Source organism: Malus domestica, chromosome 12 (genome assembly GCF_042453785.1).
Source record: "Malus domestica chromosome 12, GDT2T_hap1".
Lineage (NCBI taxonomy): Eukaryota > Viridiplantae > Streptophyta > Magnoliopsida > Rosales > Rosaceae > Malus > Malus domestica.
The window spans coordinates 21,432,785-21,456,411 of record NC_091672.1 but is presented as its reverse complement, the minus strand read 5'-3'; the positions used below and the strand labels follow the sequence as shown (position 1 = coordinate 21,456,411).

The window sequence follows — 23,627 nt, the reverse complement described above, 5'->3', positions numbered from 1 at the left end:
TTGAGAGGGTGTGTGAAAAGTAATGAGATGTGTGTGGATAGCACCACCTTTGTTTAGGTTAACCTACTCTGATATCATTAAGAAAATTAAGATTTCAACCCAATACCAATTAACAATGTGGAGTAACCCAACTTCTATAAACCAATCAACTCAAATTCTTATAACCTTATTCAAGGTTTTTAAACTTTCCAACGTGGGACAACTCTCTGCATCCTTGGACTATGTTTCATTTTTTTATTATTGTCAATCCTTTCTTTATTTATAAAATGGATTATATTCTTCCTTTTGATTTTTTATACTCAGGGATATGGGGAGAAAAAGAAAGATCTCAATGGGAAGCAATGAATATATGCCCTTTTATCATCATGAAAGTAAGAGAAAGAAATCAAAAGAGAGGATGTTACACTTAAAAAGCTTGATGTTGTCTCCACTTATAAATATGCTCGTGGTTCTGAAGAAGTATTTTCATTTCAACTACATCAAATATTCGCAGGCCTAATTTCAATCAATGCCAACTTCCTCTTTTCTCTTCCCCGTACTCTATCTACTAATCTCTATCTCAATTACAAGCAAGTCTTCATCTCTTCTATGTATTTCTTGTACTTAGGGATGTCGATTGGTCGTGTTCGGATTTATCTATTTATATTATTTCGTTTTTCTGTCAAACTCATTAGTTGATCAACACGTAAAACGATATAAAAACGGGAAAATTTATCAATTTATTAATATAATATGAGTTTAATTGTGTTAGTTAAGTGTCTTTAATTCGTGAGAATTTCAAGTTGTGTAACGCGTGATGTCTGCAATTGCCACCTTTACTGCGCTGTGTCCTCGTTTTTTGGGTTTCTAATTGTGTTTTCTTGTTTCCGTTTCTTGTTTCAGATGGGGCTCAACTGATTCTAGTGAACAACTGCCATGAAAGCATATGGCCCGGTATACTCGGCAGTGCAGGCGTAGACACTCCTCAAAGCGGCGGTTTACATCTTGGCAGCGGCGAGGAATCAGTTCTTGATGTACCTGAGAAGTGGTCAGGAAGAATATGGGGCAGGCAGGGTTGCTTCTTTGACAGTAATGGAAAAGGCAACTGTGAGACCGGCGATTGTTTTGGCCAATTGCATTGCCAAGGAAAAGGAGGCGTGCCTCCAGCGACCGTGGTTGAAATGACGCTCGGAACATCAACTTCACCCCTGCATTTCTATGATGTGAGTTTGGTTGATGGCTTTAACTTGCCCGTGTCAATGAAGCCGGTTGGTGGGGGAATAGGGTGCGGTGTTGCCTCATGCGAGGTTGATTTGAACGTGTGCTGCCCATCTGCGTTGGAAGTGAGGAGAGGAGGCAGGGTGGTCGGGTGTAAGAGTGCCTGCTTGGCTATGCAGTCTGCGAAGTATTGCTGCACAGGAAGCTACGCAAACCCAAACACTTGCAAACCAACCCTTTTCGCACATCTGTTTAAGGCCATATGCCCCAAGGCTTATAGTTATGCCTTTGATGACTCCTCCAGCCTTAACAAATGCCGGGCTTCGCGGTATGTCATCACTTTCTGCCCTCCACATTGAGGCATGGCTGAAAAGGATGTAGCCAATGGCTATACTTGGACGAAACTGTTGTTATTCTGTTTTTTTCTTTTTGAGAAGATTGGATTTACTTTTTAAAGAAATGAGTAATGCTAAAACCAGATTACATCACTGTTAATGCTTACGCTTTACATAAATTATCATCGGCGAATACGTAACCAAAAGAAGTGAACCTTCAGCTAATACTCCAAAGAAATTAAACAACTTTAGACGGCAGTTTCCTGTTGGTTTCGTAGTTGTCAGTATTTTAACCAAAATTCTTTGTATCTAACATGCACATGATAGGATTAGCTCGACGATAAGTGTTCGAAGCAGAGTTGCATAGCGTCCTATACAACAAAACCGAAGGAAAGCTCCAACTGTTCTGCAAATAAAGAATCTTTAAACCAGGCACCATTTAGAGGTCTGGTCTATAAACTCCGAATGCTTAGAGTTATTGATGCAATTTTAAGCTGAAAAACTTTGACAACGGAACATGGGTTCATACACAGATGTAGCACTTGTTCAGGAGGAGGTTGTAGTGCCCCCGACTTTTGGCTCGTCTCTGCAGACACCAAATGTTTTGGAAATAGCAAAGATCAACCCTTTGCACGTCCCTGAAAGATACCTTCTTAAGAATCAATGCCGAAGAGCGCGGATCATATGTGTCAGCTTTCTTCGGAGATTCCTACCACTGATTTCTCTCTGCTTTCAAGTGGGAACACGGAGGAGCTTACCAAACTACGCTTGGCTTGCAAAGAATGGGGCTTCTTCCAGGTAATTGATATCGAGTACAGCTATAATTTAATTATAACGAGTATTTCAACATTTTTACCAAATTTTGTTATGTCGAAACTTTCATTTCAATTAAGTATGAGTCCACTTTAAATCTCTTTTACTTCGAACGAGTAAGACACTAACATTTGGTGATCAAATTTCGTAACTCTAGCGCTATTTGATATTAACTTTTCAGTTTAATTCATTGCAGATGGGAAATCATGGAGTGGCAACAGAAGTAATGAGGGCATGAAGGATGCTACTGCGAAGTTCTTTCAACTTCCATTAGAAGAGTAGGATAAGGTTGCTATGACATCGGACGCCATTCAAGGCTACGGGCATGCACAGTGGCGGATCCAGGAAATAATGTTTGGGGGGTCAACAAGGATAGCGCGCGCAGCGCAAATTTTTTTTTTTAACAAAAACGGCATGCATATCGTCATTTCATCAGGTCTTGGTAGGATAGCGTGATCAGCCTCTCGCCGATAGTTATCATACTGAAAGGTGCCTTTACTTTCCCTGACAACCAAAAATAAACATAAAATTGGGTTGTATGGTTCATAATAAACATAAAATTCTGGTTGTTCAAAAAAAAAAAAAAAAAACATAAAATTCTGATGTCAATATGGTGGTTCATAATAATATTTTTTAGAGATCATATTAATTTATGTTGAATATAAAGAGAAATAAAGTTGTTAAATATGTGGATGTGGAAAGGGGGCACACACATCATTACCATTAATTTATGTCAAATATGTGGATGTGGATGCATGGAACTTTGCAATCTGCACCAAGACTTAATGGTGAACTGACAGCCTATGACTTTTTACACAAAGCAAGCAATTTGATGCTAGCTGTACAAATCTGATTGGAGAGAAACTAAGAAAAAAAATTAAATAAGGAGTGTGTGGTCACGTGGTGTGAAAGGAAGAGAGAGAGTCTTCGTCTTCGTCTTCCTCTTCCGCCAAACCGAACGAAAACCAGAAGAAACCCAGAAAAATGCAGCAGCTCCAAGAGGTCGCGCCCGCAGTTTTAAGGGGTCGCACCAGCAGCTCCAAGGGACCTCTAAGGTTATTTCCATGGCTTCCAAGGGGTCGTGCGACCCCATTGATCCCACTGTGGCTCCGCCTCTGGGCATGCATATACGATTTCGGAAGATCAGATACTGAACTAGTCTGACTTACTGGCTCTTCTTGTTTACCCATCTCTATATAGAAAGCTCAAATGTTGGCCAACCACACCGAAGGAATTCGAGTATATATGTTTGTAAAATTTCAGGAAAAAAATAGAGTATTATTTCTTGCGATCCAAGTATAGGTCGTACCCAGTGCATAAGTCTCTCGCTTTACGCAGGGTCTGGGAGAGGTGAATGTCGGCTAGCCTTACCTGTATCTAATATTTTTAATTATAGTTTTTGTGAAGGGATGCAATTGAGACATATTCTGGTGAAGTTAAAAAAGTTGGAGAGGAGCTCATAAGAGCTCTATCTTTAATTATGGGGATGGAGAAGGATTCTCTTCTCGGCCTGCATAAAAGAGTTGGTCCAAGTTTGGCTTGTGAACTACTATCCGCCGTGCTGCATGCCTGATAAAGTTCTAGGCAAAAGTCCGCACTCTGATACGAGCACCAACGAGCATCATAACCATACTCATGCAATAAGACAACGTGACTGGATTACAGATCCGGAAGGAAGGAGAATGGGCGCCGGTCAAGCCAATTCCAAACCCTCTAGTTGTAAATGTCGGAGATGTTATTGAGGTACTATATATAAGTAGCACCGTGGAGATGCTTCTCTAACACTATAAAAGTCTTCCTAGATTTACCTGAGAAAAGTGAGCTTCACATTTGTTTCTGTCATGACAGATATGGAGTAATGGGAAGTACAAAAGTATTGAACACAGAGCTGCCACAACTGAAGGCCAGGCAAGGTTATCTTATGCAACATTTCTTATACCACATGATGATGTCGAAATTGAACCATTCGATCACATGATGGACTGTCCACGATCTGTTTGGAAGTACAAGAAAGTCAGATGTGGAGATGATCTGAGGGAATCCTTGAAGATGAAAATGAATGGGAAGGCACACACTCAAGTGGCAAAGATTGAAACTTAAAATTGTGTTTTCTATTTACAAAAGCCAGAGTAAACAAAAGAAAAGAAAAGGACTTAAAATCAAGTAGTCCTCAATAATCAGCAGGCATTTCTTTTGGTTTCTGTCTCTGTAAGAAATCCTTTCCATTTTAAATTGGATAAGTCAGCAATCCTATACACTTCTGTACAAGCAAGAACAAAACAGTGAACCTTCTAATTCAAGCTAAAACTGCTTGGCTCCTTACATATACGGAGTCATTCTTTTATATTTGTAACTCACAATCCGACACATAAGCAAATGGAACTCAATAAAATCATACAAAGGAAAAGTTTCTGCAGACATATTGAGCAATGATTTCTTAACGAGGAAGAGTATGACTCTTTATATATGCAACGAGCCAAGTTTACGACTTTGCCAACATACAAAAACTTCAATCCAAAATATAAAAACTGACAGCGTCTCAACTAACATTGTCCGAAAAAATGTCCTGAACTAAACATGAGAAATATGAAATTTTCCCTTCTTTGATTAATTAAATGAGGTAGGCAGAAAGGACACCAATGATCCTATTAGTCTACTAATTATAGGGAATCTTCGTAATCAGGGAAGATGAGGATGCTGCTCGGTCTACAAACCAAAATTAGTCCGAGACTAATTAGAACACTGGTTTTTATTCAAGCTCTGGAGAAGGGAGGTTTTATCGAGGGATATTCAAGTGAAGTAAGGAAAGTTGGAGGTAAGCTCCCTAGGTCTCTATCTTTACATGTTGGGGCGGAGAAGGATGCTCTTCTCGGACTGCATCAAGAGTTGGTCCAATATTTTCGGGCAAACTACTATCCTCCATGTTCCATGCCTTATAAAGTACAAGGTATGACTCAGACAAAAACACCATCACCATACTGTTGCTTTCAAGATGTGGCTCTAATATCAGCCACCAACCCAACACATACTTGTGCAAGAATACACTGTTACCGGATTACATATTTGTCTAGGAGAAGAACGGGTGCCGTCGATTCCAATTCTCAATGCTCTCGTAGTAAATCTTGGAGACGTTATTGAGCAGTGTACTGTGTAAGTATGTAGCATCAAAGATGTTTAACTAGTGCTAGAGTCTTTATTGAAATTCTTATATATTTTCTATATATATATATATATGTTTAGACTAATTAATTTCTATACACGACAGATATGGAGTAATGGGAAGTGTGAACACGAAATTTTCCTGAAACGAAAGAGACAAGAACAACGTGCACAAAGAATATTTGTATTTGATGATTTTGGGTTACAATCTCTCTCTATTTTGATCATCTGATTCGATCTCCGTAAGGTGTTGATTTGTGGATGTTTGTTTGATCCAAGGGCCGTCGAGGCTTGATTTTGGATGAACCGTTGGAAGTTTCTTCAAGGGCCGTGGGCTTGATCTTTGAAGGTGGATTTGAGCGAATCTTCAAGGAGCCGTTGGGGCTTGATCTTGAGGATGAGTGTTTCTTCAAGGGCCGTTGAGGCTTGATCTTGAATAACGGTGATGAGTGGATCTTCAAGGGCTTTTGGGCTTGATCTTGAAGAACAGTGATGAACGGATCTTCAAGGGCTTTTGGGCTTGATCTTGAAGGTGGATTTGATCCAAGGGCCGTCGGGGCTTGATCTTGGAAGAACGATGAACGAAGAACGAAGAACACTCTCTTCAAGGGCCGTCGGGGCTTGATCTTGAATTGGTGGATGATTGTTGATCCAAAGGGCCGTTGGGGCTTGATCTTAGGATGAACGATGAACGAAGAACGAAGAGCGAAGAGAGCTTTCTTGATTCTTCGGGAACCTGGATGCTTGAGAGCTTCGGAGTTTCAGAGCTTCAGAGCTTCAAGAATTTTGCCTAATGATTTTGGTCCTCTCAAATGAATGAATTAGCCTTCTAATTATAGAAATTTCCAAGGCCTAATTTTGAATATAATATTCCAGATGAAATAAGTCGTTTCTGCCAGGTGTTGACACGTGTCCTGTTTGATGACTTTTCCAACTTATTTCGATTTTTTGTTTATACACACGCTACGTGTAAAATTTATGTAATACATGAGCGTTGAAACTTTGATTCATCGGTCAATATTTATTTACCGAAATTTCGATGTCTACAAATGCCCCCACTTCAAGGCGCGTCGTATACATGTGCTTGTCACGTGTAGGAGATGCGTTTTGAAGTCCATTACTGTAGATGTCGATCCAAGGGCCATCGAGGCTTGATCTTGAATTGGGCTGGAGATTTCTTCAAGAGCTGTTGAGGCTTGTTCTTGGACTTTGTTTGAAATTTCTTCAAGGGCCGTCGAGGCTTGATCTTGAAGGTTAAAATTGGACCACAAGGAGCTTCATGTGGTAGATGATCTTTGGCTTTGGTAGTGGACGAATCGGCACGTATTTGTTTTTGCGCTTTGTTTACTTTTCACAGCTTTGATCTTGAACTGGGTTGGAGGATTTTTTGGATTCCTTCAATTGTTGATTTTCCACAGCTTATTCTTGAACTAGATTTGATTCAAATATGGTGGACGCTTGATCTTGAATCGGACTTGTGATTTCCTCAAGGGCCGTCGATGCTTGATCTTGAATTTGGCTGGAAGCTTCTTCAAGGGCCGTTAAGGCTTGATTCTTGAAGGTTGACTCGAACACATGGCAAGCAGGCACGAGGTGAAGGTGACAACTTGTTGCTTTGTTCAATCTTTCTAATTCACACCTGAGCAGTTTGGTCAACGGTATGATCTTCAAGATTGATGGGCTCTTCTTCCAGTTGGTGACTTGATCTTTAAGGATTTGATTCAAGGGTGGTGAATCGGCACGTGTAGCCCACAACGCCTAGCAAGTCGACCCAAGAATTTGAGGGTCAAAACGAGTCCTCCACCCATAGTGATTGCAACCTTGATGATATGAGATACTTTTGATTTTGAAGAAGTAGCGGATGAATCGGCATATGCTTTGTTGTGCTTGTCTCCACATGCTTCAATGTATCATTTTCCCTTGCCTTATCTGTTCTTTTGGCAGATGTGGTATCTTCTCTGGAAGCATAAGATGTTGAGATAATGGGTACCTCGAGAGTAATGCTCGGTAAGCAATCAGGGAAGGGTTCCAAGCAGTCGTTTCCAGATCGGAAGATTGATACCAAGTGCTGGCTGATTGCATTCTTTCTCATTGTCCCGCAGGTAAGAACAAGGACAAAGAAAAGGACATGGAGAAAGCATGATATGAAATACTCTTGCTTTCGAAGAAGTGGTGACGATTTGACAGCGTTGCACAGCGAGGCTTTGCTCTTCGGCGATGGTGCCGTCAATATGTTGTTGGAGCTTCTCGAGCTCTTGGATTCAACTCAGACCCCTTCTTCTCTCTAATTCTTCAACTCGGACTCATTCTGCTGAGTTGATTGTGCATGCCGCATTTCCTTATTTGTTCTCCAAGCAGATGTGGCAGCTTTTTGAATTCCTCAACTTAGACTTCTTCTGCTGAGTTGACTGTGTATGCTGCATTCTTCTCTGCTTGTTTCTTCTGCACGTTGTCTCCACATGCTGCAAGGTATCATTTTCACTTGCCTTATCTGTTCTCCAGGCAAATGTGGCATCCGAGTTTGAGTGGAGGTTCCGGCATATTGTTTTCTTTATCCTTGTTTTTGTAGGTAAGAACAAGGACAAAGGAAAGGACAGGGAGAAAGCATGATATGAGATACTCTTGCTTTCTACCCTGGTGATATGAGATACTTTTGCTTTGGTGTCATTTGCTTGCAGAGGTACCCCAAGGAATAAGGAACACTGAGTGACTCGAGACGCTTCGTTGGGAAAGCATTTTTGGAGATGAAGAAAGGTTCTGTATGTCTGCCTTGCTATGGAAGGTGAAGGTGGACAGTTATAGGAAGTCTTTTAATACCTGTAGAGGTACTATTCTTTCACTCGTGTCGGCAACCAATGTGTGATTGATCGGTATGGCTTCACGTGCTTTCTTCTTTTTCAGAAATCTTCGACAAATTGTCCGTAATTTCCGCCAAGCTAAGTGTGCATGTAACAGGTGTTGACGAGGTTGAAAAAGACTGGCGCCTCTTCGATATCTGTGATGGGTGCTGACGCGTCTGGAAAAGCAAGATGCTTCTCCGATTTCTAAGCTTGCCTCTTTGATTTTTGAATCGGCCTCTTCGAATTCTGAGCTCGCCTCTTCGATCTCTGAAATCCCGTCGAGTGTTGATTTTTATAGAGGCACGCAGTTCGTTTCAAAGCACACTTGAATTTTTGCTTGTAGAAACTCCATTCTTGCATTTCTAAGATCTTGATTTGTTCGACCTCTTCTTTCTTCAACACCTTTGAAAATGTCTGGACTCTCCGACCGTCGTTTTGATTTGAACCTTGGTGAAGAGGTAGTCCCGCCTTCTCCAGACAACATATGGCGCCCATCCTTCATATCCCCTACTGGTCCTCTTACCGTTGGGGATTCGATGATGAAGAATGATATGACTGCTGCGGTGGTGGCCCGGAACCTTGTCACTCCCAAAGATAACAGACTACTTTCCAAGCGATCTGATGAGTTGGCTGTTAAAGATTCTCTGGCTCTTAGTGTGCAGTGTGCAGGTTCTGTGTCTAATATGGCCCAGCGCCTATTTGCTCGAACCCGTCAAGTTGAATCCTTGGCGGCTGAAGTGATGAGTCTCAAACAGGAGATTAGGGGGTTTAAGCATGAGAATAAACAGTTACACAGGCTTGCACATAGCTATGCTACAAACATGAAGAGGAAGATTAACCAGATGCAGGAATCTGATGGTCAAATTTTACTTGATCATCAGAAGTTCGTGGGTTTGTTCCAACAACATTTGCCTTCGTCTTCTGGGGCTATACCGCGTAATGAAGCCCCAAATGATCAACCTTCGGTGCCTCCTCCTTCTAGGGTTCTGCCTAGTACTGAAGCTCTGAATAATCACCCTTTGGTGCCTCTCCGATCTGGGACTCCGCCAAGTACTGAGGCGCCACCTGATCAATGAAGGCTTTTGTTTGTTTACACTTTTTTTTTTTTTGTAAAGTTCCCTCTGTAATTTTTTCAAAGAAATCAATGAAATGGACTTTATTTCTCTCAATGCATTTGTTTTTTTATTATTTTTTATTTATTTATTTTATTTTATATATATATATATATATATGTGTGTGTGTGTGGTGCAATCCGCACCATAGGACTAATTAAAATATTTTTTTTTTCTTCACATGGTGTTGTCCACCATCATTCTTTTTTTATTTTTATTTTTTTTTCTTTGCTTTCCACACGACATCATCATTCAAAGCATGATGCCCTCTCTTGTTTTTTATTATTATTATTATTATATATATATATATATATTATTTATTTATTATTATTTTTATATATGGTGCAATCCGCACCCTAGGACTAATTAAAAAAAAAATTTCTTTTTCTTTTTCACATGGTGTCGTCCACCATCATTTTATATATATATATATATATATATATATATTTTTTTTTTTTTTTTATTATTATTATTTATTTTTTATTTTTTATTTTTTTTGTTATTTTCTTTTGGTGCCGTTTGCAGTTTTAACTCGTGCAGGCAAGGAGCGTTTGGTGTCGTTTGCAGTTTCAACTCGTGCATACAAGGAGCGTTTGGTGTCGTTTTTAACTTTTTGATCTTTAACCCTCTCCATTGGAGATGACCTAAAGATTCTTAAAACCAGGCAGGCAGAAGATCCACCTTAGCTTACTAATTAACTATTCAATTTGGATGAGTTAATTAAATTAATTCTAACATTCACGTCATATGATTTAAATAAATGTTTTTTTAATCACGGCGTGCTACATGCGACTACACATTTTTTGAATTACATTATTACTAGTTTATTGTGAGGCTAAGCTTACCCTCTTTCCTCTTAATGTAAGTAATATCGTTTGTTAAAAATAAAAAAATAAATAAAAAATAATAAAAAAAACTGCATAAAAAATTAATATAAAAAAACACTATTTATATGACAAAGAAAAACCCTGCATTATTTTAAGAAATGTTTTTGTTCCATTATTTTTTATGAAGCATGTGACCTCAAATGGGGCTGTTGGGTTTATATATATCTTTCATTTAAACGCTAGTGTGTGGGAAAAAGAGATTGATAATATATACAGACAACAATACTACCCAAATGCAACTTAAAAAATGCGATCACCAAAAGAAATTTGGACTCACTCTACCATATGGAGTTAAATAATATTATCATTAAAGGTACGAATCAAGCAAGGATTGTTAAGTGATCAGAAGAAATTATTTCTACCTAATTTCAATAAAACATCAATATAGAACAAAATATAGTTCATCATCTATCACCAACACCCCTAAAACAAATCACTAAATTAAGTAACTTTGCTGAACCCTCTCTTTCTCTCCACCATTAATAATCGATGTGAAACCAATGAAGCTGAAGCATTAATATTTCTGAACAAGAAAGAAACAAGAGTGAAAAACCCTTCAACCCTAGAGATGGCATTTGCACCAAATGTTCAAGAAATGGTAAGAAGTAACCCATTGCAGGTCCCTGAAACATTCCTCGTAAGCAGGAAGGAAGAAGACGAGCCAAAGAGTACGGCAGACGTGCTTGATCTTTCATCGAAGATCCCTATCCTCGATCTTTCTATGCTCTCGAGAGAGCACAAGGAGGAGCTCAACAAACTGGACCAAGCTTGCAAAGAATGGGGATTCTTTCAGGTATCCTAAATATATTTATACTGAACAGCTACACAAAATGTTTATGTTGACAAACAATGAACGTAGAGGTACACAAATTCTGGAAAAAAAATCAACGCGATCTACCATCCAAACTTACCATGTTTTTATGTTGTCAAACAGTTTGAAAAAAAAAGAACATTTTCCATTGTACCAGTATGATATCTAAATTGGTAGATACTTTGAAGTTAATATATAATATATATAGTTAAACATGATTGCAGGTGGTTAATCATGGAGTGGCAACGGAATTGCTGCAGGAGATGAAGGATGCAACGGCCAAGTTCTTTGAACTTCCTCTAGAAGAGAAGAATAAAATACGTATGTCAGGTGGCCGCGAGGGCTATGGGCAAGCCTATGCGATTTCCGAAGGGCAGACAATGGACTGGTCCGACACACTAATTCTAAGCCTTTATCCAGCTCAGTCAAGAGACCTTCAGTTTTGGCCAACTGCACCAAATGGATTCAGGTATGTTTCTAAACTAAATTATTCAGGGAAATTATTTCCTGTGACTTTCTTATTTTGGGTCGATTTATTTCCGGGGACTTGAAACATTCTTTTTGGATGTCCTTGTGCTAGCTACCGGCAAGCAAGCACGAGGAACATGATTCAGTTGCATGATTCAGTTGCAAACGCAACGATAAAGTATTTTAAGACCCCAAAAAGTCTTTCCGGCTTTGTTTGAATAAGGGATTTTCACGTCAGGGAGAGGATCCTCTCTGGACCCAATACATCCGGATCCTTCTTCTTCTTCTTTCTTCTCTGCAGTTTTGCTTGTGCTTCGCCGTCTTCTTCAATTTTTCTTCTGCAATAATCCCTCTTCTTCAATTCTGCGTCTTCTTCTTCACTTTTTTTTTTATGTCGTCGACAACTATTACAATGTTGCCGATAACTAACTCCGTAGAAGTCACAATGCTGACTCCGGGGAAGCACGACTCCGACTCCGAGGAAGCCACAACACAGACTCAGCCATTAAAGAAGAAGGATCCAGAGGATTCCAATGTATTGGGCCGGAGAGGATCCTCTCCCTTCAAGTCACAAGGAATTAAGGTCAAGTTATTAAAAAATAGATTAAAAAATGTTTAATATATAGAAGGAACTAGAAATTCCCAAGAGAGAATTACAAACCAGTGGGAGGATTCCTTTACAAATCCCTCTCACATATTGCAATGCTCATAAAGGGAAAAGTTTTTCTAATCCCTCCTATTTAACATTTTGTGATCTATATATTTCTTAATAAATTTGAGATCAATCCCTTGAAACTTGAAAATCTCTCGCCCAAACAACCTTTAGGATTACTTCTAAAGTATCTTATGATTGGAGCCGTCTATATATTAGGAGTATGTCTCCAAAAAAACATCCATATTTAAAACTATTGTAAAACAACGAAAATATAAAGTTCGATAGATAAAGCTGAAATGAAAATGCGGACAATCAAATGGCTAAACAATCTCTGATACAGTTTTAATAATTACATATGTTAGACAGAAACATGATCGTCAATGTAGACATCCTTATTCCAGAGAAACTCTTATCACTGACACTGTTAATAGATATGAACCATAGTACTTGAGCGAAAGCCCACACGTCGGTAGAGTAATACCCAAAAAACAACAACAACAACAACAACAACAACAAAGCCTTTTCCCACTAAGTGGGGTCGGCTATATGAATCCTAGAACGCCATTGCGCTCGGTTTTGTGTCATGTCCTCCGTTAGATCCAAGTACTCTAAGTCTTTTCTTAGGGTCTCTTCCAAAGTTTTCCTAGGTCTTCCTCTACCCCTTCGGCCCCGAACCTCTGTTCCGTAGTCACATCTTCGAACCGGAGCGTCAGTAGGCCTTCTTTGCACATGTCCAAACCACTGTAACCGATTTTCTCTCATCTTTCCTTCAACTTCGGCTACTCCTACTTTACCTCGGATATCCTCATTCACAATCTTATCCATTATCGTGTGCCCACACATCCCACGAAGCATCCTTATCTCCGCTACACCCATTTTGTGTACGTGTTGATGCTTCACCGTCCAACATTCTGTGCCATACAACATCGCTGGCCTTATTGCCGTCCTATAAAATTTTCCCTTGAGCTTCAGTGACCTACGACGGTCACACAACACGCCGGATGCACTCTTACACTTCATCCATCCAGCTTGTATTCTATGGTTGAGAGCTCCATCTAATTCTCCGTTCTCTTGCAAGATAGATCCTAGGTAGCGAAAACGGTCGCTTTTTGTGATCTTCGCTAGATTGCTCCGGTCATTAGTGTGGATAAGTATATAAATGGATAGAGATAGGAAAGCAAACACCAGATGTACGTGGTTCACCCATATTGGCTACGTCCACGAAATAGAGGAGTTCTCATTAATTGTGAAGGGTTTACACAAGTACATAGGTTCAAGCTCTCTTTTAGTGAGTACAAGTGAACGATTTAGTACAAATGACATTAGGAAATATTGTGGGAGAATGATCTCGTAATCACGAAACTTCTAAGTACCGGAGTGTGGTATCGTCTTGACTTGCCTTATCTGTCTCGTAGGTAGATGTGGCATCTTCTCTGGAAGTACTCTTCTTCCATCCAGGGGTGGTATCTTTAACTGGTGGAGATGCACAAGGTAATGTATCAATTTCACTTGAAGCTTACTTGTAGTTTCAGGCTTGGTCAAGCGCGATACAAACCATGTAGTAGGAGTCCTCCAAGTCGCCGAGCTAGGGGATCTGCTGAAAGAGGTGACAGACAAGGTAAGCAATCAGAGCTCCAAGCAATCAGTCCCAGATCAGAACTTTGATTTCGAGTTCCGGCTGATTGTTCACATTCTCCCTATCTTGCAGGCAGCATGAAGGATAAAAAGAAGAAAAATGAGAAGAGATGATATGTGATACTTTTGCTTTTGAAGGAGTAACTTTCCACAGGCTTATTCTTGAACTGGGCTGGAGGGTTTTCTGGTTTCCTCCAGAGTATAAGGCCGACTGAAGAATTTGAGGGTCAAAACAAGTCCATCAAATCTATAGTACGTTCGACCCTGCTGATATGAGATACTTTTGCTTTTGACAGAGTAGTGGATGTATCGGCACGTGTGCTGTTACGCTTGTCTCCACATGCTTCCTTGTATCCTTCTCACTTGCCCTATCTGTTCCTCAGGCAGATGCGGTATCTTCTCTGGAAGCATAAGATGTTGAAGATAAGTACTCGAGAGCAATGCCAGGTAAGTAATCAAGTAAGGGGTTCCAGGCAGTCAGTTCCTGACTGGAAGCTTGATTCCAAGTGCTGAATGATTGCTCTCTTCCTCCTTGTCTTGCAGGTAAGAACAAGGCCAAAGGAAAAGACAGGGAAAAAACATGATATGGGATACTCTTGCTTTTAACCCTGATGATATGAGATATTCTTGCTCTAGTATAGCTTGTTTGCAGAGGTATTATCGGGGGGAAAGAAAGCTGAATATTTCGAAAGGCTTCTTTGGGAGTGCCCTCTCAGATATGAGGAAGGGTTGAGCATTTTTGCAGGTCTGCCTGTCTGTTGGGGATGGAGGTCAACATATATAGGAGTCTCCCTAACAACAAGTAGTAATGCTATTCTTTTACCCTGCTTGGTCAAGTGGGAGCTGCCAGCTTCACATGTTTATGTCAGAGCACTTTGAAAAAGTGGTCTGTGGTATCTGGAAAGCTGATGTTGCGTGTAAAGATTACAGACAAGCTTTATCCAAGGAGATCCGGCTCTTGAAGTTGGGAAAGTGGTGCCTCTTCGGTTTTCGAACAAGCAATCCTGTCGGAGATCTGGCTCTCGAGATTCGGAGAACGATGCCTTTTCGATTTTTGAGAAAGCAGTCCTACTAGGGGTCTGGCTCTCGAGATTTGGAGAGCGGTGTCTCTTCGATTTTTGAGAAAGTAATCATGTTGGGAGTCTGGCTCTCGAGATTCGGAGGGCGGTGCCTCTTCGATTTTGGAGCAAGCAATCTTGTTGGGAGTGTTTTCTCGAATGTGAGAAAAGGTTGGGCATGTTTGCTAGTCTATCTTGCCACGAAGCACAGAGGTTGACACACAGGGACTTTCCAATTATCCAGCAGTGGTACTGTTCCTTTACCCTTGTGGGTAATAATATGGTAGCTAGACCTTCAAAATTTATGTGTCTAAACTTTGTTAGTGCTGTTTCTTTGCTATTCTTTTACCCTTCTTGGTCAGAGCGGTGTAGTGGGAGCTGCAAGCTTCACGTGTCTCAACTTTGTCAGAGAACTTTGGCAAAGTTATCTGTGGTACCCATGAGCTAATGTTACGTATGGGAAGTGGGTGATTGAACAGTAAGATTCATGTGCTTTCTACTTTACCAGAAATCTTCGACATAATGCCCATAATTTCCGCAAAGCTGACAGGTGCTGACAAGGCTGGAAAAGTAGGTGCCTCTTCGATTTCTGAGATTGGCCCTCGTGGTCTTTGAGCAGCCCAGCTTTTGAGAAAGCAAGCGCCTCTTCGATTTCTGAGATCGGCCTTCGTGGTCTTTGAGCAGCCCAACTTTTGAGAAAGCAAACGTCTCGTGGTCTCTGAGCAGCCCAGCTTTTGAGAAAGCAAACGCCTCTTCGATTTCTGAAGCTCCGTCGAGTGCAGATTTTTATAGAGGCTAGCATTAAGTTCCAAAGCACACTTGAATCTCCACCAGTAGAAGCTCCATTCTTGCACTTCTAAGATCTTGATTTGTTCGACCTCTTCTCTCTTCAACACCTTTGAAAATGTCTGGCCCCTCCGACCGTCGTTTTGACTTGAACCTTGTTGAAGAGGCAGCCACGCATTCTCCAGACAACATATGGCGCCCATCCTTCGTCTCCCCTACTGGTCCTCTTACCGTTGGGGATTCCGTGATGAAGAATGATATGACCGCTGCGGTAGTGGCCATGAACCTTCTCACTCCCAAAGATAACAGACTACTTTCCAAACGGTCTGATGAGTTGGCTGTTAAGGATTCTCTGGCTCTCAGTGTTCAGTGTGCAGGTTCTGTGTCTAACATGGCCCAACGCCTATTTGCTCGAACCCGCCAAGCTGAATCATTGGCGGCTGAAGTGATGAGTCTCAAACAGGAGATTAGAGGGCTCAAGCATGAGAATAAACAGTTGCACCGGCTCGCACATGACTATGCTACAAACATGAAGAGGAAGCTTGACCAGATGAAGGAATCTGATGTTCAGGTTTTACTTGATCATCAGAGATTTGTGGGTTTGTTCCAAAGGCATTTATTGCCTTCGTCTTCTGGGGCTGTACCGCGTAATGAAGCTCCAAATGATCAACCTCTGCTGCCTCCTCCTTCTAGGGTTCTGTCCAGTACTGAGGCTCCAAATGATCCCCCTCCAGTGCCTGCTCTTTCTGGGGCTCTACCGACTGCTGAGACTTCTCCTAAGCAACCTTTGTGAAGGCTCCCTCTTGTTTGTTTATTTTGACTCATGTATATGTACATATTTGTGACTTATCGGGGATATCAATAAATAGCTTTCCTTCATTTCAACGTATTGTGTTAAATACACCAAAGCCTTCTTCGCTAAGTTCTCTGAATTTTCTTTTGTTGAAGCTTGTATGTTGAAGCTTTGTGAGTGGAGCATGTAGGTTGAGGTAGTATTCCCTTAATTTCCTGAGTGAGGAAAACTTCTCGGTTGGAGACTTGGAAAATCCAAGTCACTGAGTGGGATCAGCTATATGAATCTTTGAACGCCATTGTGCTCGGTCCTATGTCATGTCCTCCGTTAGATCCAAGTACTCTAAGTCTTTTCTTAGAGTCTCTTCCAAAGTTTTCCTAGGTCTTCCTCTACCCCTTCGGCCCTGAACCTCTGTCCCATAGTCGCATCTTCTAATCGGAGCGTCAGTAGGCCTTCTTTGCACATGTCCAAACCACCGTAACCGATTTTCTCTCATCTTTCCTTCAATTTCAGCTACTCCTACTTTACCCCGGATATCCTCATTCCTAATCTTATCCTTTCTTGTGTGCCCACACATCCAACTAAGCATCCTCATCTCCGCTACACCCATTTTGTGTACGTGTTGATGCTTCACCGCCCAACATTCTGTGCCATACAGCGTCGCCGGCCTTATTGCCGTCCTATAAAATTTTCCCTTGAGCTTCAGTGGCATACGACGGTCACACAACACGCCGGATGCACTCTTCCACTTCATCCATCCAGCTTGTATTCTATGGTTGAGATCTCAATCTAATTCTCCGTTCTTTTGCAAGATAGATCCTAGGTAACGAAAACGATCGCTCTTTGGTATTTCTTGATCTCCGATCCTCATCCCTAACTCGTTTTGGCCTCCATTTGCACTAAACTTGCACTCCATATATTCTGTCTTTGATCGGCTTAGGCGAAGACCTTTAGATTCCAACACTTCTCTCCAAAGGTTAAGCTTTGCATTTACCCCTTCCTGAGTTTCATCTATCAACACTATATCGTCTGCGAAAAGCATACACCAAGGAATATCATCTTGAATATGTCCTGTTAACTCATCCATTACCAACGCAAAAAGGTAAGGACTTAAGGATGAGCCTTGATGTAATCCTACAGTTATGGGAAAGCTTTCGGTTTGTCCTTCATGAGTTCTTACGGCAGTCTTTGCTCCTTCATACATATCCTTTATAGCTTGGATATATGCTACTCGTACTTCTTTTTTCTCTAAAATCCTCCAAAGAATGTCTCTTGGGACCCTATCATACGCTTTTTCCAAATCTATAAAGACCATGTGTAAATCCTTTTTCCCATCTCTATATCTTTCCATCAATCTTCGTAAGAGATAGATTGCCTCCATTAGGGGTGGGCACGGTTTGATTTGGTGCGGTTTTGAGTGAAACCAAAACCGAAACTAAATTTTTTTGCGGTTTGATTCGGTGCGGTTTTGAAGCCAAAACCGAAATGAAACCAAACCGTTTGGTTCGGTTCGGTGCGGTTTCAAACGGTTTAGGTTTGGTTTTTAAGAAAAAATGTACAATTTGCAATTTAACATATTAATAAGCATTTCCCAGTAGCAATAAGAAAAATACATTTGTTATATAAACAATTAGCATGTTGCATGCAATTGTTATGTTAAAATATGTTTGTGCAACTAAAAGGTGTCCCGTACAAGGTATAACATAAAACAAGTTGAATAACTTTGAATTCATTAAACATGAGTGAAACTTTCATACTAGAATATGTGATATCATGTTTCAAATGAGTGCACTTCATTAAATCATTGTTCGACTCTTGATAACAAGATTAGTCCACCCTTGTACATATGTGTGTGTGTGTGTGTGTGTGTGTGTGTGTGTGTGTGTGATGGTATAAAATAACAAAGGTCCTTCAAGTTAATGAACGAAAGAAAGTGATGAATGATGATATTCTAGTGTGGTTGTGTCCATACTAAGTGCATGGATTCTAACAAACAACCAATTAAAACATGAAATTTAATATGGACATTTAATTAAATGTTTATTAATATTTGCGGTGCGGTTCGGTTTCGGTGCGGTTTTCAAAAGCCAAAACCGAAATCAAACCGTTTTCTATGTTGCGGTTCGGTTTCAAAACCAAAACCGTTCCAAAACCACAAAACCAAACCGTTCGGTGCGGTTCGATTTGGTTCGTGTTTTGGTTTTGGTTTTCGGTTTTAAGTGCCCACCCCTAGCCTCCATGGTTGAGCGCCCTGGCATGAACCCGAATTGGTTGTCCGAAACCCGTGTCTCTTGCCTCAATCTATGCTCAATGACTCTCTCCCACAGCTTCATTGTATGACTCATTAGCTTAATACCCCTATAGTTCATGCAATTTTGTACGTCGCCCTTATTCTTGTAGATAGGCACCAAAGTGCTCGTTCGCCACTCATTTGGCATCTTCTTCGTTTTCAAAATCCTATTGAAAAGGTCAGTGAGCCATGTTATACCTGTCTCTCCCAAAACTTTCCACACTTCGATTGGTATATCGTCTGGGCCTACTGCTTTTCTATGCTTCATCTTCTTCAAAGCTACAACCACTTCTTCCTTCCGGATTCGACAATAAAAAGAGTAGTTTATACACTCTTCTGAGTTACTCAACTCCCCTAAAGAAGCACTCATTTCATGTCTTTCATTGAAAAGATTATGAAAATAACCTCTCCATCTGTCTTTAACCGCGTTCTCTGTAGCAAGAACATTTCCATCCTCATCCTTGATGCACCTCACTTGGTTTAGGTCCCTTGTCTTCTTTTCCCTTGCTCTAGCTAGTTTATAGATATCCAACTCTCCTTCTTTGGTATCTAGTCGCTTATACATATCGTCATAAGCCGCTAACTTAGCTTCTCTCACAGCTTTCTTCGCCTTTTGCTTCGCTTTTCTATACCTTTCACCATTTTCATCGGTCCTATCCTTGTATAAGGTTTTACAACATTCCTTCTTAGCCTTCACCTTTGTTTGTACCTCCTCATTCCACCACCAAGATTCCTTTTGGTGTGGGGCAAAGCCCTTGGACTCTCTTAATACCTCTTTTGCTACTTTTCGGATACAACTAGCCATGGAATCCCACATTTGGCTAGCTTCCCCCTCTCTATCCCACACACACTGGGTGATTACTTTCTCTTTGAAAATGACTTGTTTTTCTTCTTTTAGATTCCACCATCTAGTCCTTTGGTACTTCCAAGTCTTGTTCTTTTTTCTCACTCTTTTGATATGTACATCCATCACCAACAAGCGATGTTGATTAGCCACGCTCTCTCCTGGTATAACTTTGCAATCCTTACAAGTTATACGATCCCCTTTCCTCATTAGAAGAAAATCTATTTGTGTTTTTGACGACCCACTCTTGTAGGTGATCACATGTTCTTCTCTCTTCTTAAAGAAGGTGTTGGCTAAGAAGAGATCATATGCCATTGCAAAATCCAAGATAGCTTCCCCAAAACCATGGCCACCATGAAAACCTCAATAGTTGCCTGTCTCCCTGCCCACGTGTCCATTTATATCTCCTCCTATAAATAACTTCTCCGTCTGAGCAATTCCTTGCACCAAGTCTCCAAGGTCTTCCCAAAATTTCTCCTTCGAACTCATATCCAACCCTACTTGAGGTGCGTACGCACTAATCACATTGATAAGTTCTTGTCCTATTACAATCTTGATTGCCATGATTCTATCTCCTACCCTCTTGACATCTACAACATCTTGTGTCAAGGTCTTGTCCACGATGATGCCAACACCGTTTCTCTTTCTATTTGTGCCCGAGTACCAAAGTTTAAACCCTGAGTTTTCTAGATCCTTTGCCTTAAGACCAACCCACTTAGTTTCTTGTAGGCACATAATATTTATCCTTCTCCTCACCATAACTTCCACTATTTCCATAGATTTTCCCGTTAAAGTTCCTATATTCCACGTTCCTAAACGCATTCTACTCTCCTGAACTCTACCCTTCTGTCCTAGCTTCTTCACCCTCCCCCGTCCAATGGAATCAAAGTACTTCTTTTGTGTGTCCCGTGTAAAGTTGATAGGTGCATATGCTCCCAAACAACTTTGAGTGGAGTCGTTCGAAAAGAAGTTTCTATGGCCCCCTTGCTCATTTAACACTGCATCCGGGTGCCTATGGAGATACAGCGACCCTTGCTCACTTATCACTGTGCTCGGGCCACACAGCGCGCCACTTACGGGTGACGCCCTAGCTTTAGCGCGATTTCGTTCTAAATTCATTTTCATAAGGATTCGACGTAACTGTGGAGTGCCGGCTGTCGATTACCTGACGCCCTCCCCCTCCTCCTTTACCCGGGCTTGGGACCGGCAATGTAAGATAAACTTACATAGGCGGAGTTAATACCCAAAAAACAAAATAATAATAAAAAAAATTCAAATCAATTCAATTAACCACACGTGGAAGTGAACTAAAGTAAACTCACTTCCAATTTAGTGATAAGTGTGTTGATGATGATAGGGAAACTATCGAGGCATATTCAAGTGAAGTTAAAAGAATTGGGGAGGAACTCATAAGGTCTCTATCTACTATCATGGAGCTAGAGAAGGATGCTCTTCTTGGACTGCATAAAGAGGTGCTTCAAGCCTTGCGGGTGAACTACACTCCTCCATGCTCCATGCCTGATAAAGTACTAGCTCTAAGTCCGCACTCGGATACAACCACCATAACCATACTCATGCAAGAAGATAATGTCACCGGATTACAGATTCGAAAAGAAGGCAAATGGGTGCCGGTGAAGCCGATTCCGAACGCTCTCGTTGTGAATGTCGGAGATGCTCTTGAGGTAAACATGGTTATTATTGAGTATGTACGTAGAAGTTAGAACAATGTTAATATTTAAACATAATTTTTATTATTTTTATGACAGATATGGAGCAATGGGAAGTACAAGAGCATTGAGCATAGAGCTGTCCCCAACGAAAGCAGGCTGAGGATATCTTATGCATCATTTCTTTTTCCACATACTGACGCGGAAGTTGGACCGTTTGATCATATGGTGGAGTCATCAAGAATATACAAGAAATTAAAATTTGGAGATTATATGGCGAAGGCAATAAAGGGGAAACTCGATGGGAAGGCACACACTGAAATGGCAAAGATTGGAAGTTGAGGCATGATTAAAATTTTAAAAAACTAGAAGAAAATTTTAAATCTTGTCTTCTGTGATGACTTTCAGTAAGCTGCTTGTTATTAATAACTTCTAGTTTGGTGTTGGTTTTGTGATTTTATTTTGGTATATGAGTGAGAAGAGTATGTTTATGTTATATGTCACGTGTTCAAACAACTAATTATGATTAGTTTATGCATTAAATTACTACTTCATAAAAAATAAAAAAACAAATAAATTACAAGAAAATTGGTTAAACGTTTGTATTCCAAATGATCTCTAACAATGAAAATTGATGAATGTGGTCCATTTTCACATCCCAGCCCGGGTCCACCACATCCCGGGTCCGTTCCACCACCGTAGCACGATATTGTCCGCTTTGGGTTTACCATTCCCTCACGGTTTTGTTTTTGGGAACTCACGAGCAACTTCCAAATGGGTCACCCATCCTGGGAGTGCTCTGGCCCCCTTCTCGCTTAACTTCGGAATTCCTACGGAATCCGAAGCCAGTGAGCTCCCAGAAGGCCTCGTGCTACGTAGGGATGAGAATATACATTTAAGGATCACTCCCTTGTGCGATGTGTGATGTTACATTCATGACTTTGAGTCTTCGACCATCGCATATCAATGTCGTATTTTCCCTAGGATTTTGTTTATAATTATGTTAGTGAATCTATAATATGGTGTTATGTGAATAATATAAAAAATAATTAATTCTTTTAATTTATATAAAATTCTAGAAGGAACTTTAATAAAAATGGCCTCCAAAATTTTTAGTAGAAAAAAAATTATCTAATAACTTTATTTAATGAAAATGGTTTAAACTTTAATTAAACTGAATTAAATTTTAATAAAATGACAAATGTTTAATATAATAAAAAAACAAATAAAAAACTGACACGCTAGACCCCGCGCATCCATCACATGCTCTCTTTTCTCCTTTACTATTTATTAAACTGAACACGGGTACTACACTAGTTCTTAAAATGAACACTGATTATTTCTAAAAACTGAACACAAATATTATCACTATTTCTTAAACTGAACACTAGTACTATCATTATTTCTTAAACCGAACGCTGACTATTTCTTAAACTGAACACAGGTTAGTGTGTGCCTTGCACGCGCTTTTGGTTGGGTTTATTTTTCCATTTTTTTTCTTTTGTCCTTATCATTAAATAAAGTTATCAGATAGATTTTGATTAAAATTCAAAGTTTTGACGTATTTTCATTAGTTTTTCTAATTAACAAACGTTACCCCTGTTGACTGATACCTAATTCCACTAATCAACTCAACAATAAAACATGTAATATTGAGTGTGAATTTGCTCACCATCCTTACTAGGGTGGTAAATGTTACCATGCATCTTTCTTAAAGCACAACATTTCAAAAATATTTTATTTAAAAGTGTTTTCAGTGTTTAAAAGTATTTGTCAAATAACCGTAGTTAATAAATTTAATTTATAAAAATACCTTTATATTAAGGTGAAAGAAAATAACCCTACTAATTGAATTACAATTCATTCTAAATTTTTTCCAATCAAATATTTAAATTTTTTTAATATACTCTGTAAATCTTTTCATTAGCTTTTTTCGTGGATATATTAGTACTAGGAATGGGCAAACGGGTATAGGAACCGCGGGTCGGGGCGGGTAATGTGGGTATGGACCGGTTCCTAATTTTAAAAAAGAGAAACGGGGCGGGCCGGGCCGGGCCTTTGAAACTTTAGGTTCAGGCCGGTTCCATAAGTGTAGAAAAATAGGTACCCAGACCGACCCGTTTCTAATTATAATGAACGGCCCAAATTGGATGATAAGTTATCATCCAATCTCAACCGTTAGTTTCAAGATCAACCCTAGCCAATTCCTCCAGGTTCCAGAATCACGCCCTCGCCTCTCCCTCGACTCCCTAGACAACCTCGCCTCTCCCTGGACTC

General features: G+C 40.3%; 2 protein-coding genes across 2 annotated transcripts; both read left to right on the top strand.

Moving 5' to 3' along the window:
• The first annotated feature begins 376 nt into the window (after positions 1–376).
• Positions 377–1,685, top strand: LOC103423431 (thaumatin-like protein). Its single transcript, XM_008361518.3, has 2 exons — positions 377–569; positions 883–1,685. The coding sequence occupies exons 1-2, from the start codon at positions 509–511 to the stop codon at positions 1,554–1,556; spliced, it is 735 nt and encodes a 244-aa protein (XP_008359740.2). The 5' UTR covers positions 377–508; the 3' UTR covers positions 1,557–1,685.
• A 9,090-nt stretch (positions 1,686–10,775) lies between these two features.
• Positions 10,776–21,846, top strand: LOC103450251 (protein LATERAL BRANCHING OXIDOREDUCTASE 1-like). The gene is made up of 4 exons (XM_008389572.4): positions 10,776–11,136; positions 11,379–11,623; positions 21,041–21,365; positions 21,450–21,846. The coding sequence occupies exons 1-4, from the start codon at positions 10,912–10,914 to the stop codon at positions 21,690–21,692; spliced, it is 1,038 nt and encodes a 345-aa protein (XP_008387794.2). The 5' UTR covers positions 10,776–10,911; the 3' UTR covers positions 21,693–21,846.
• Positions 21,847–23,627: the final 1,781 nt, after the last annotated feature.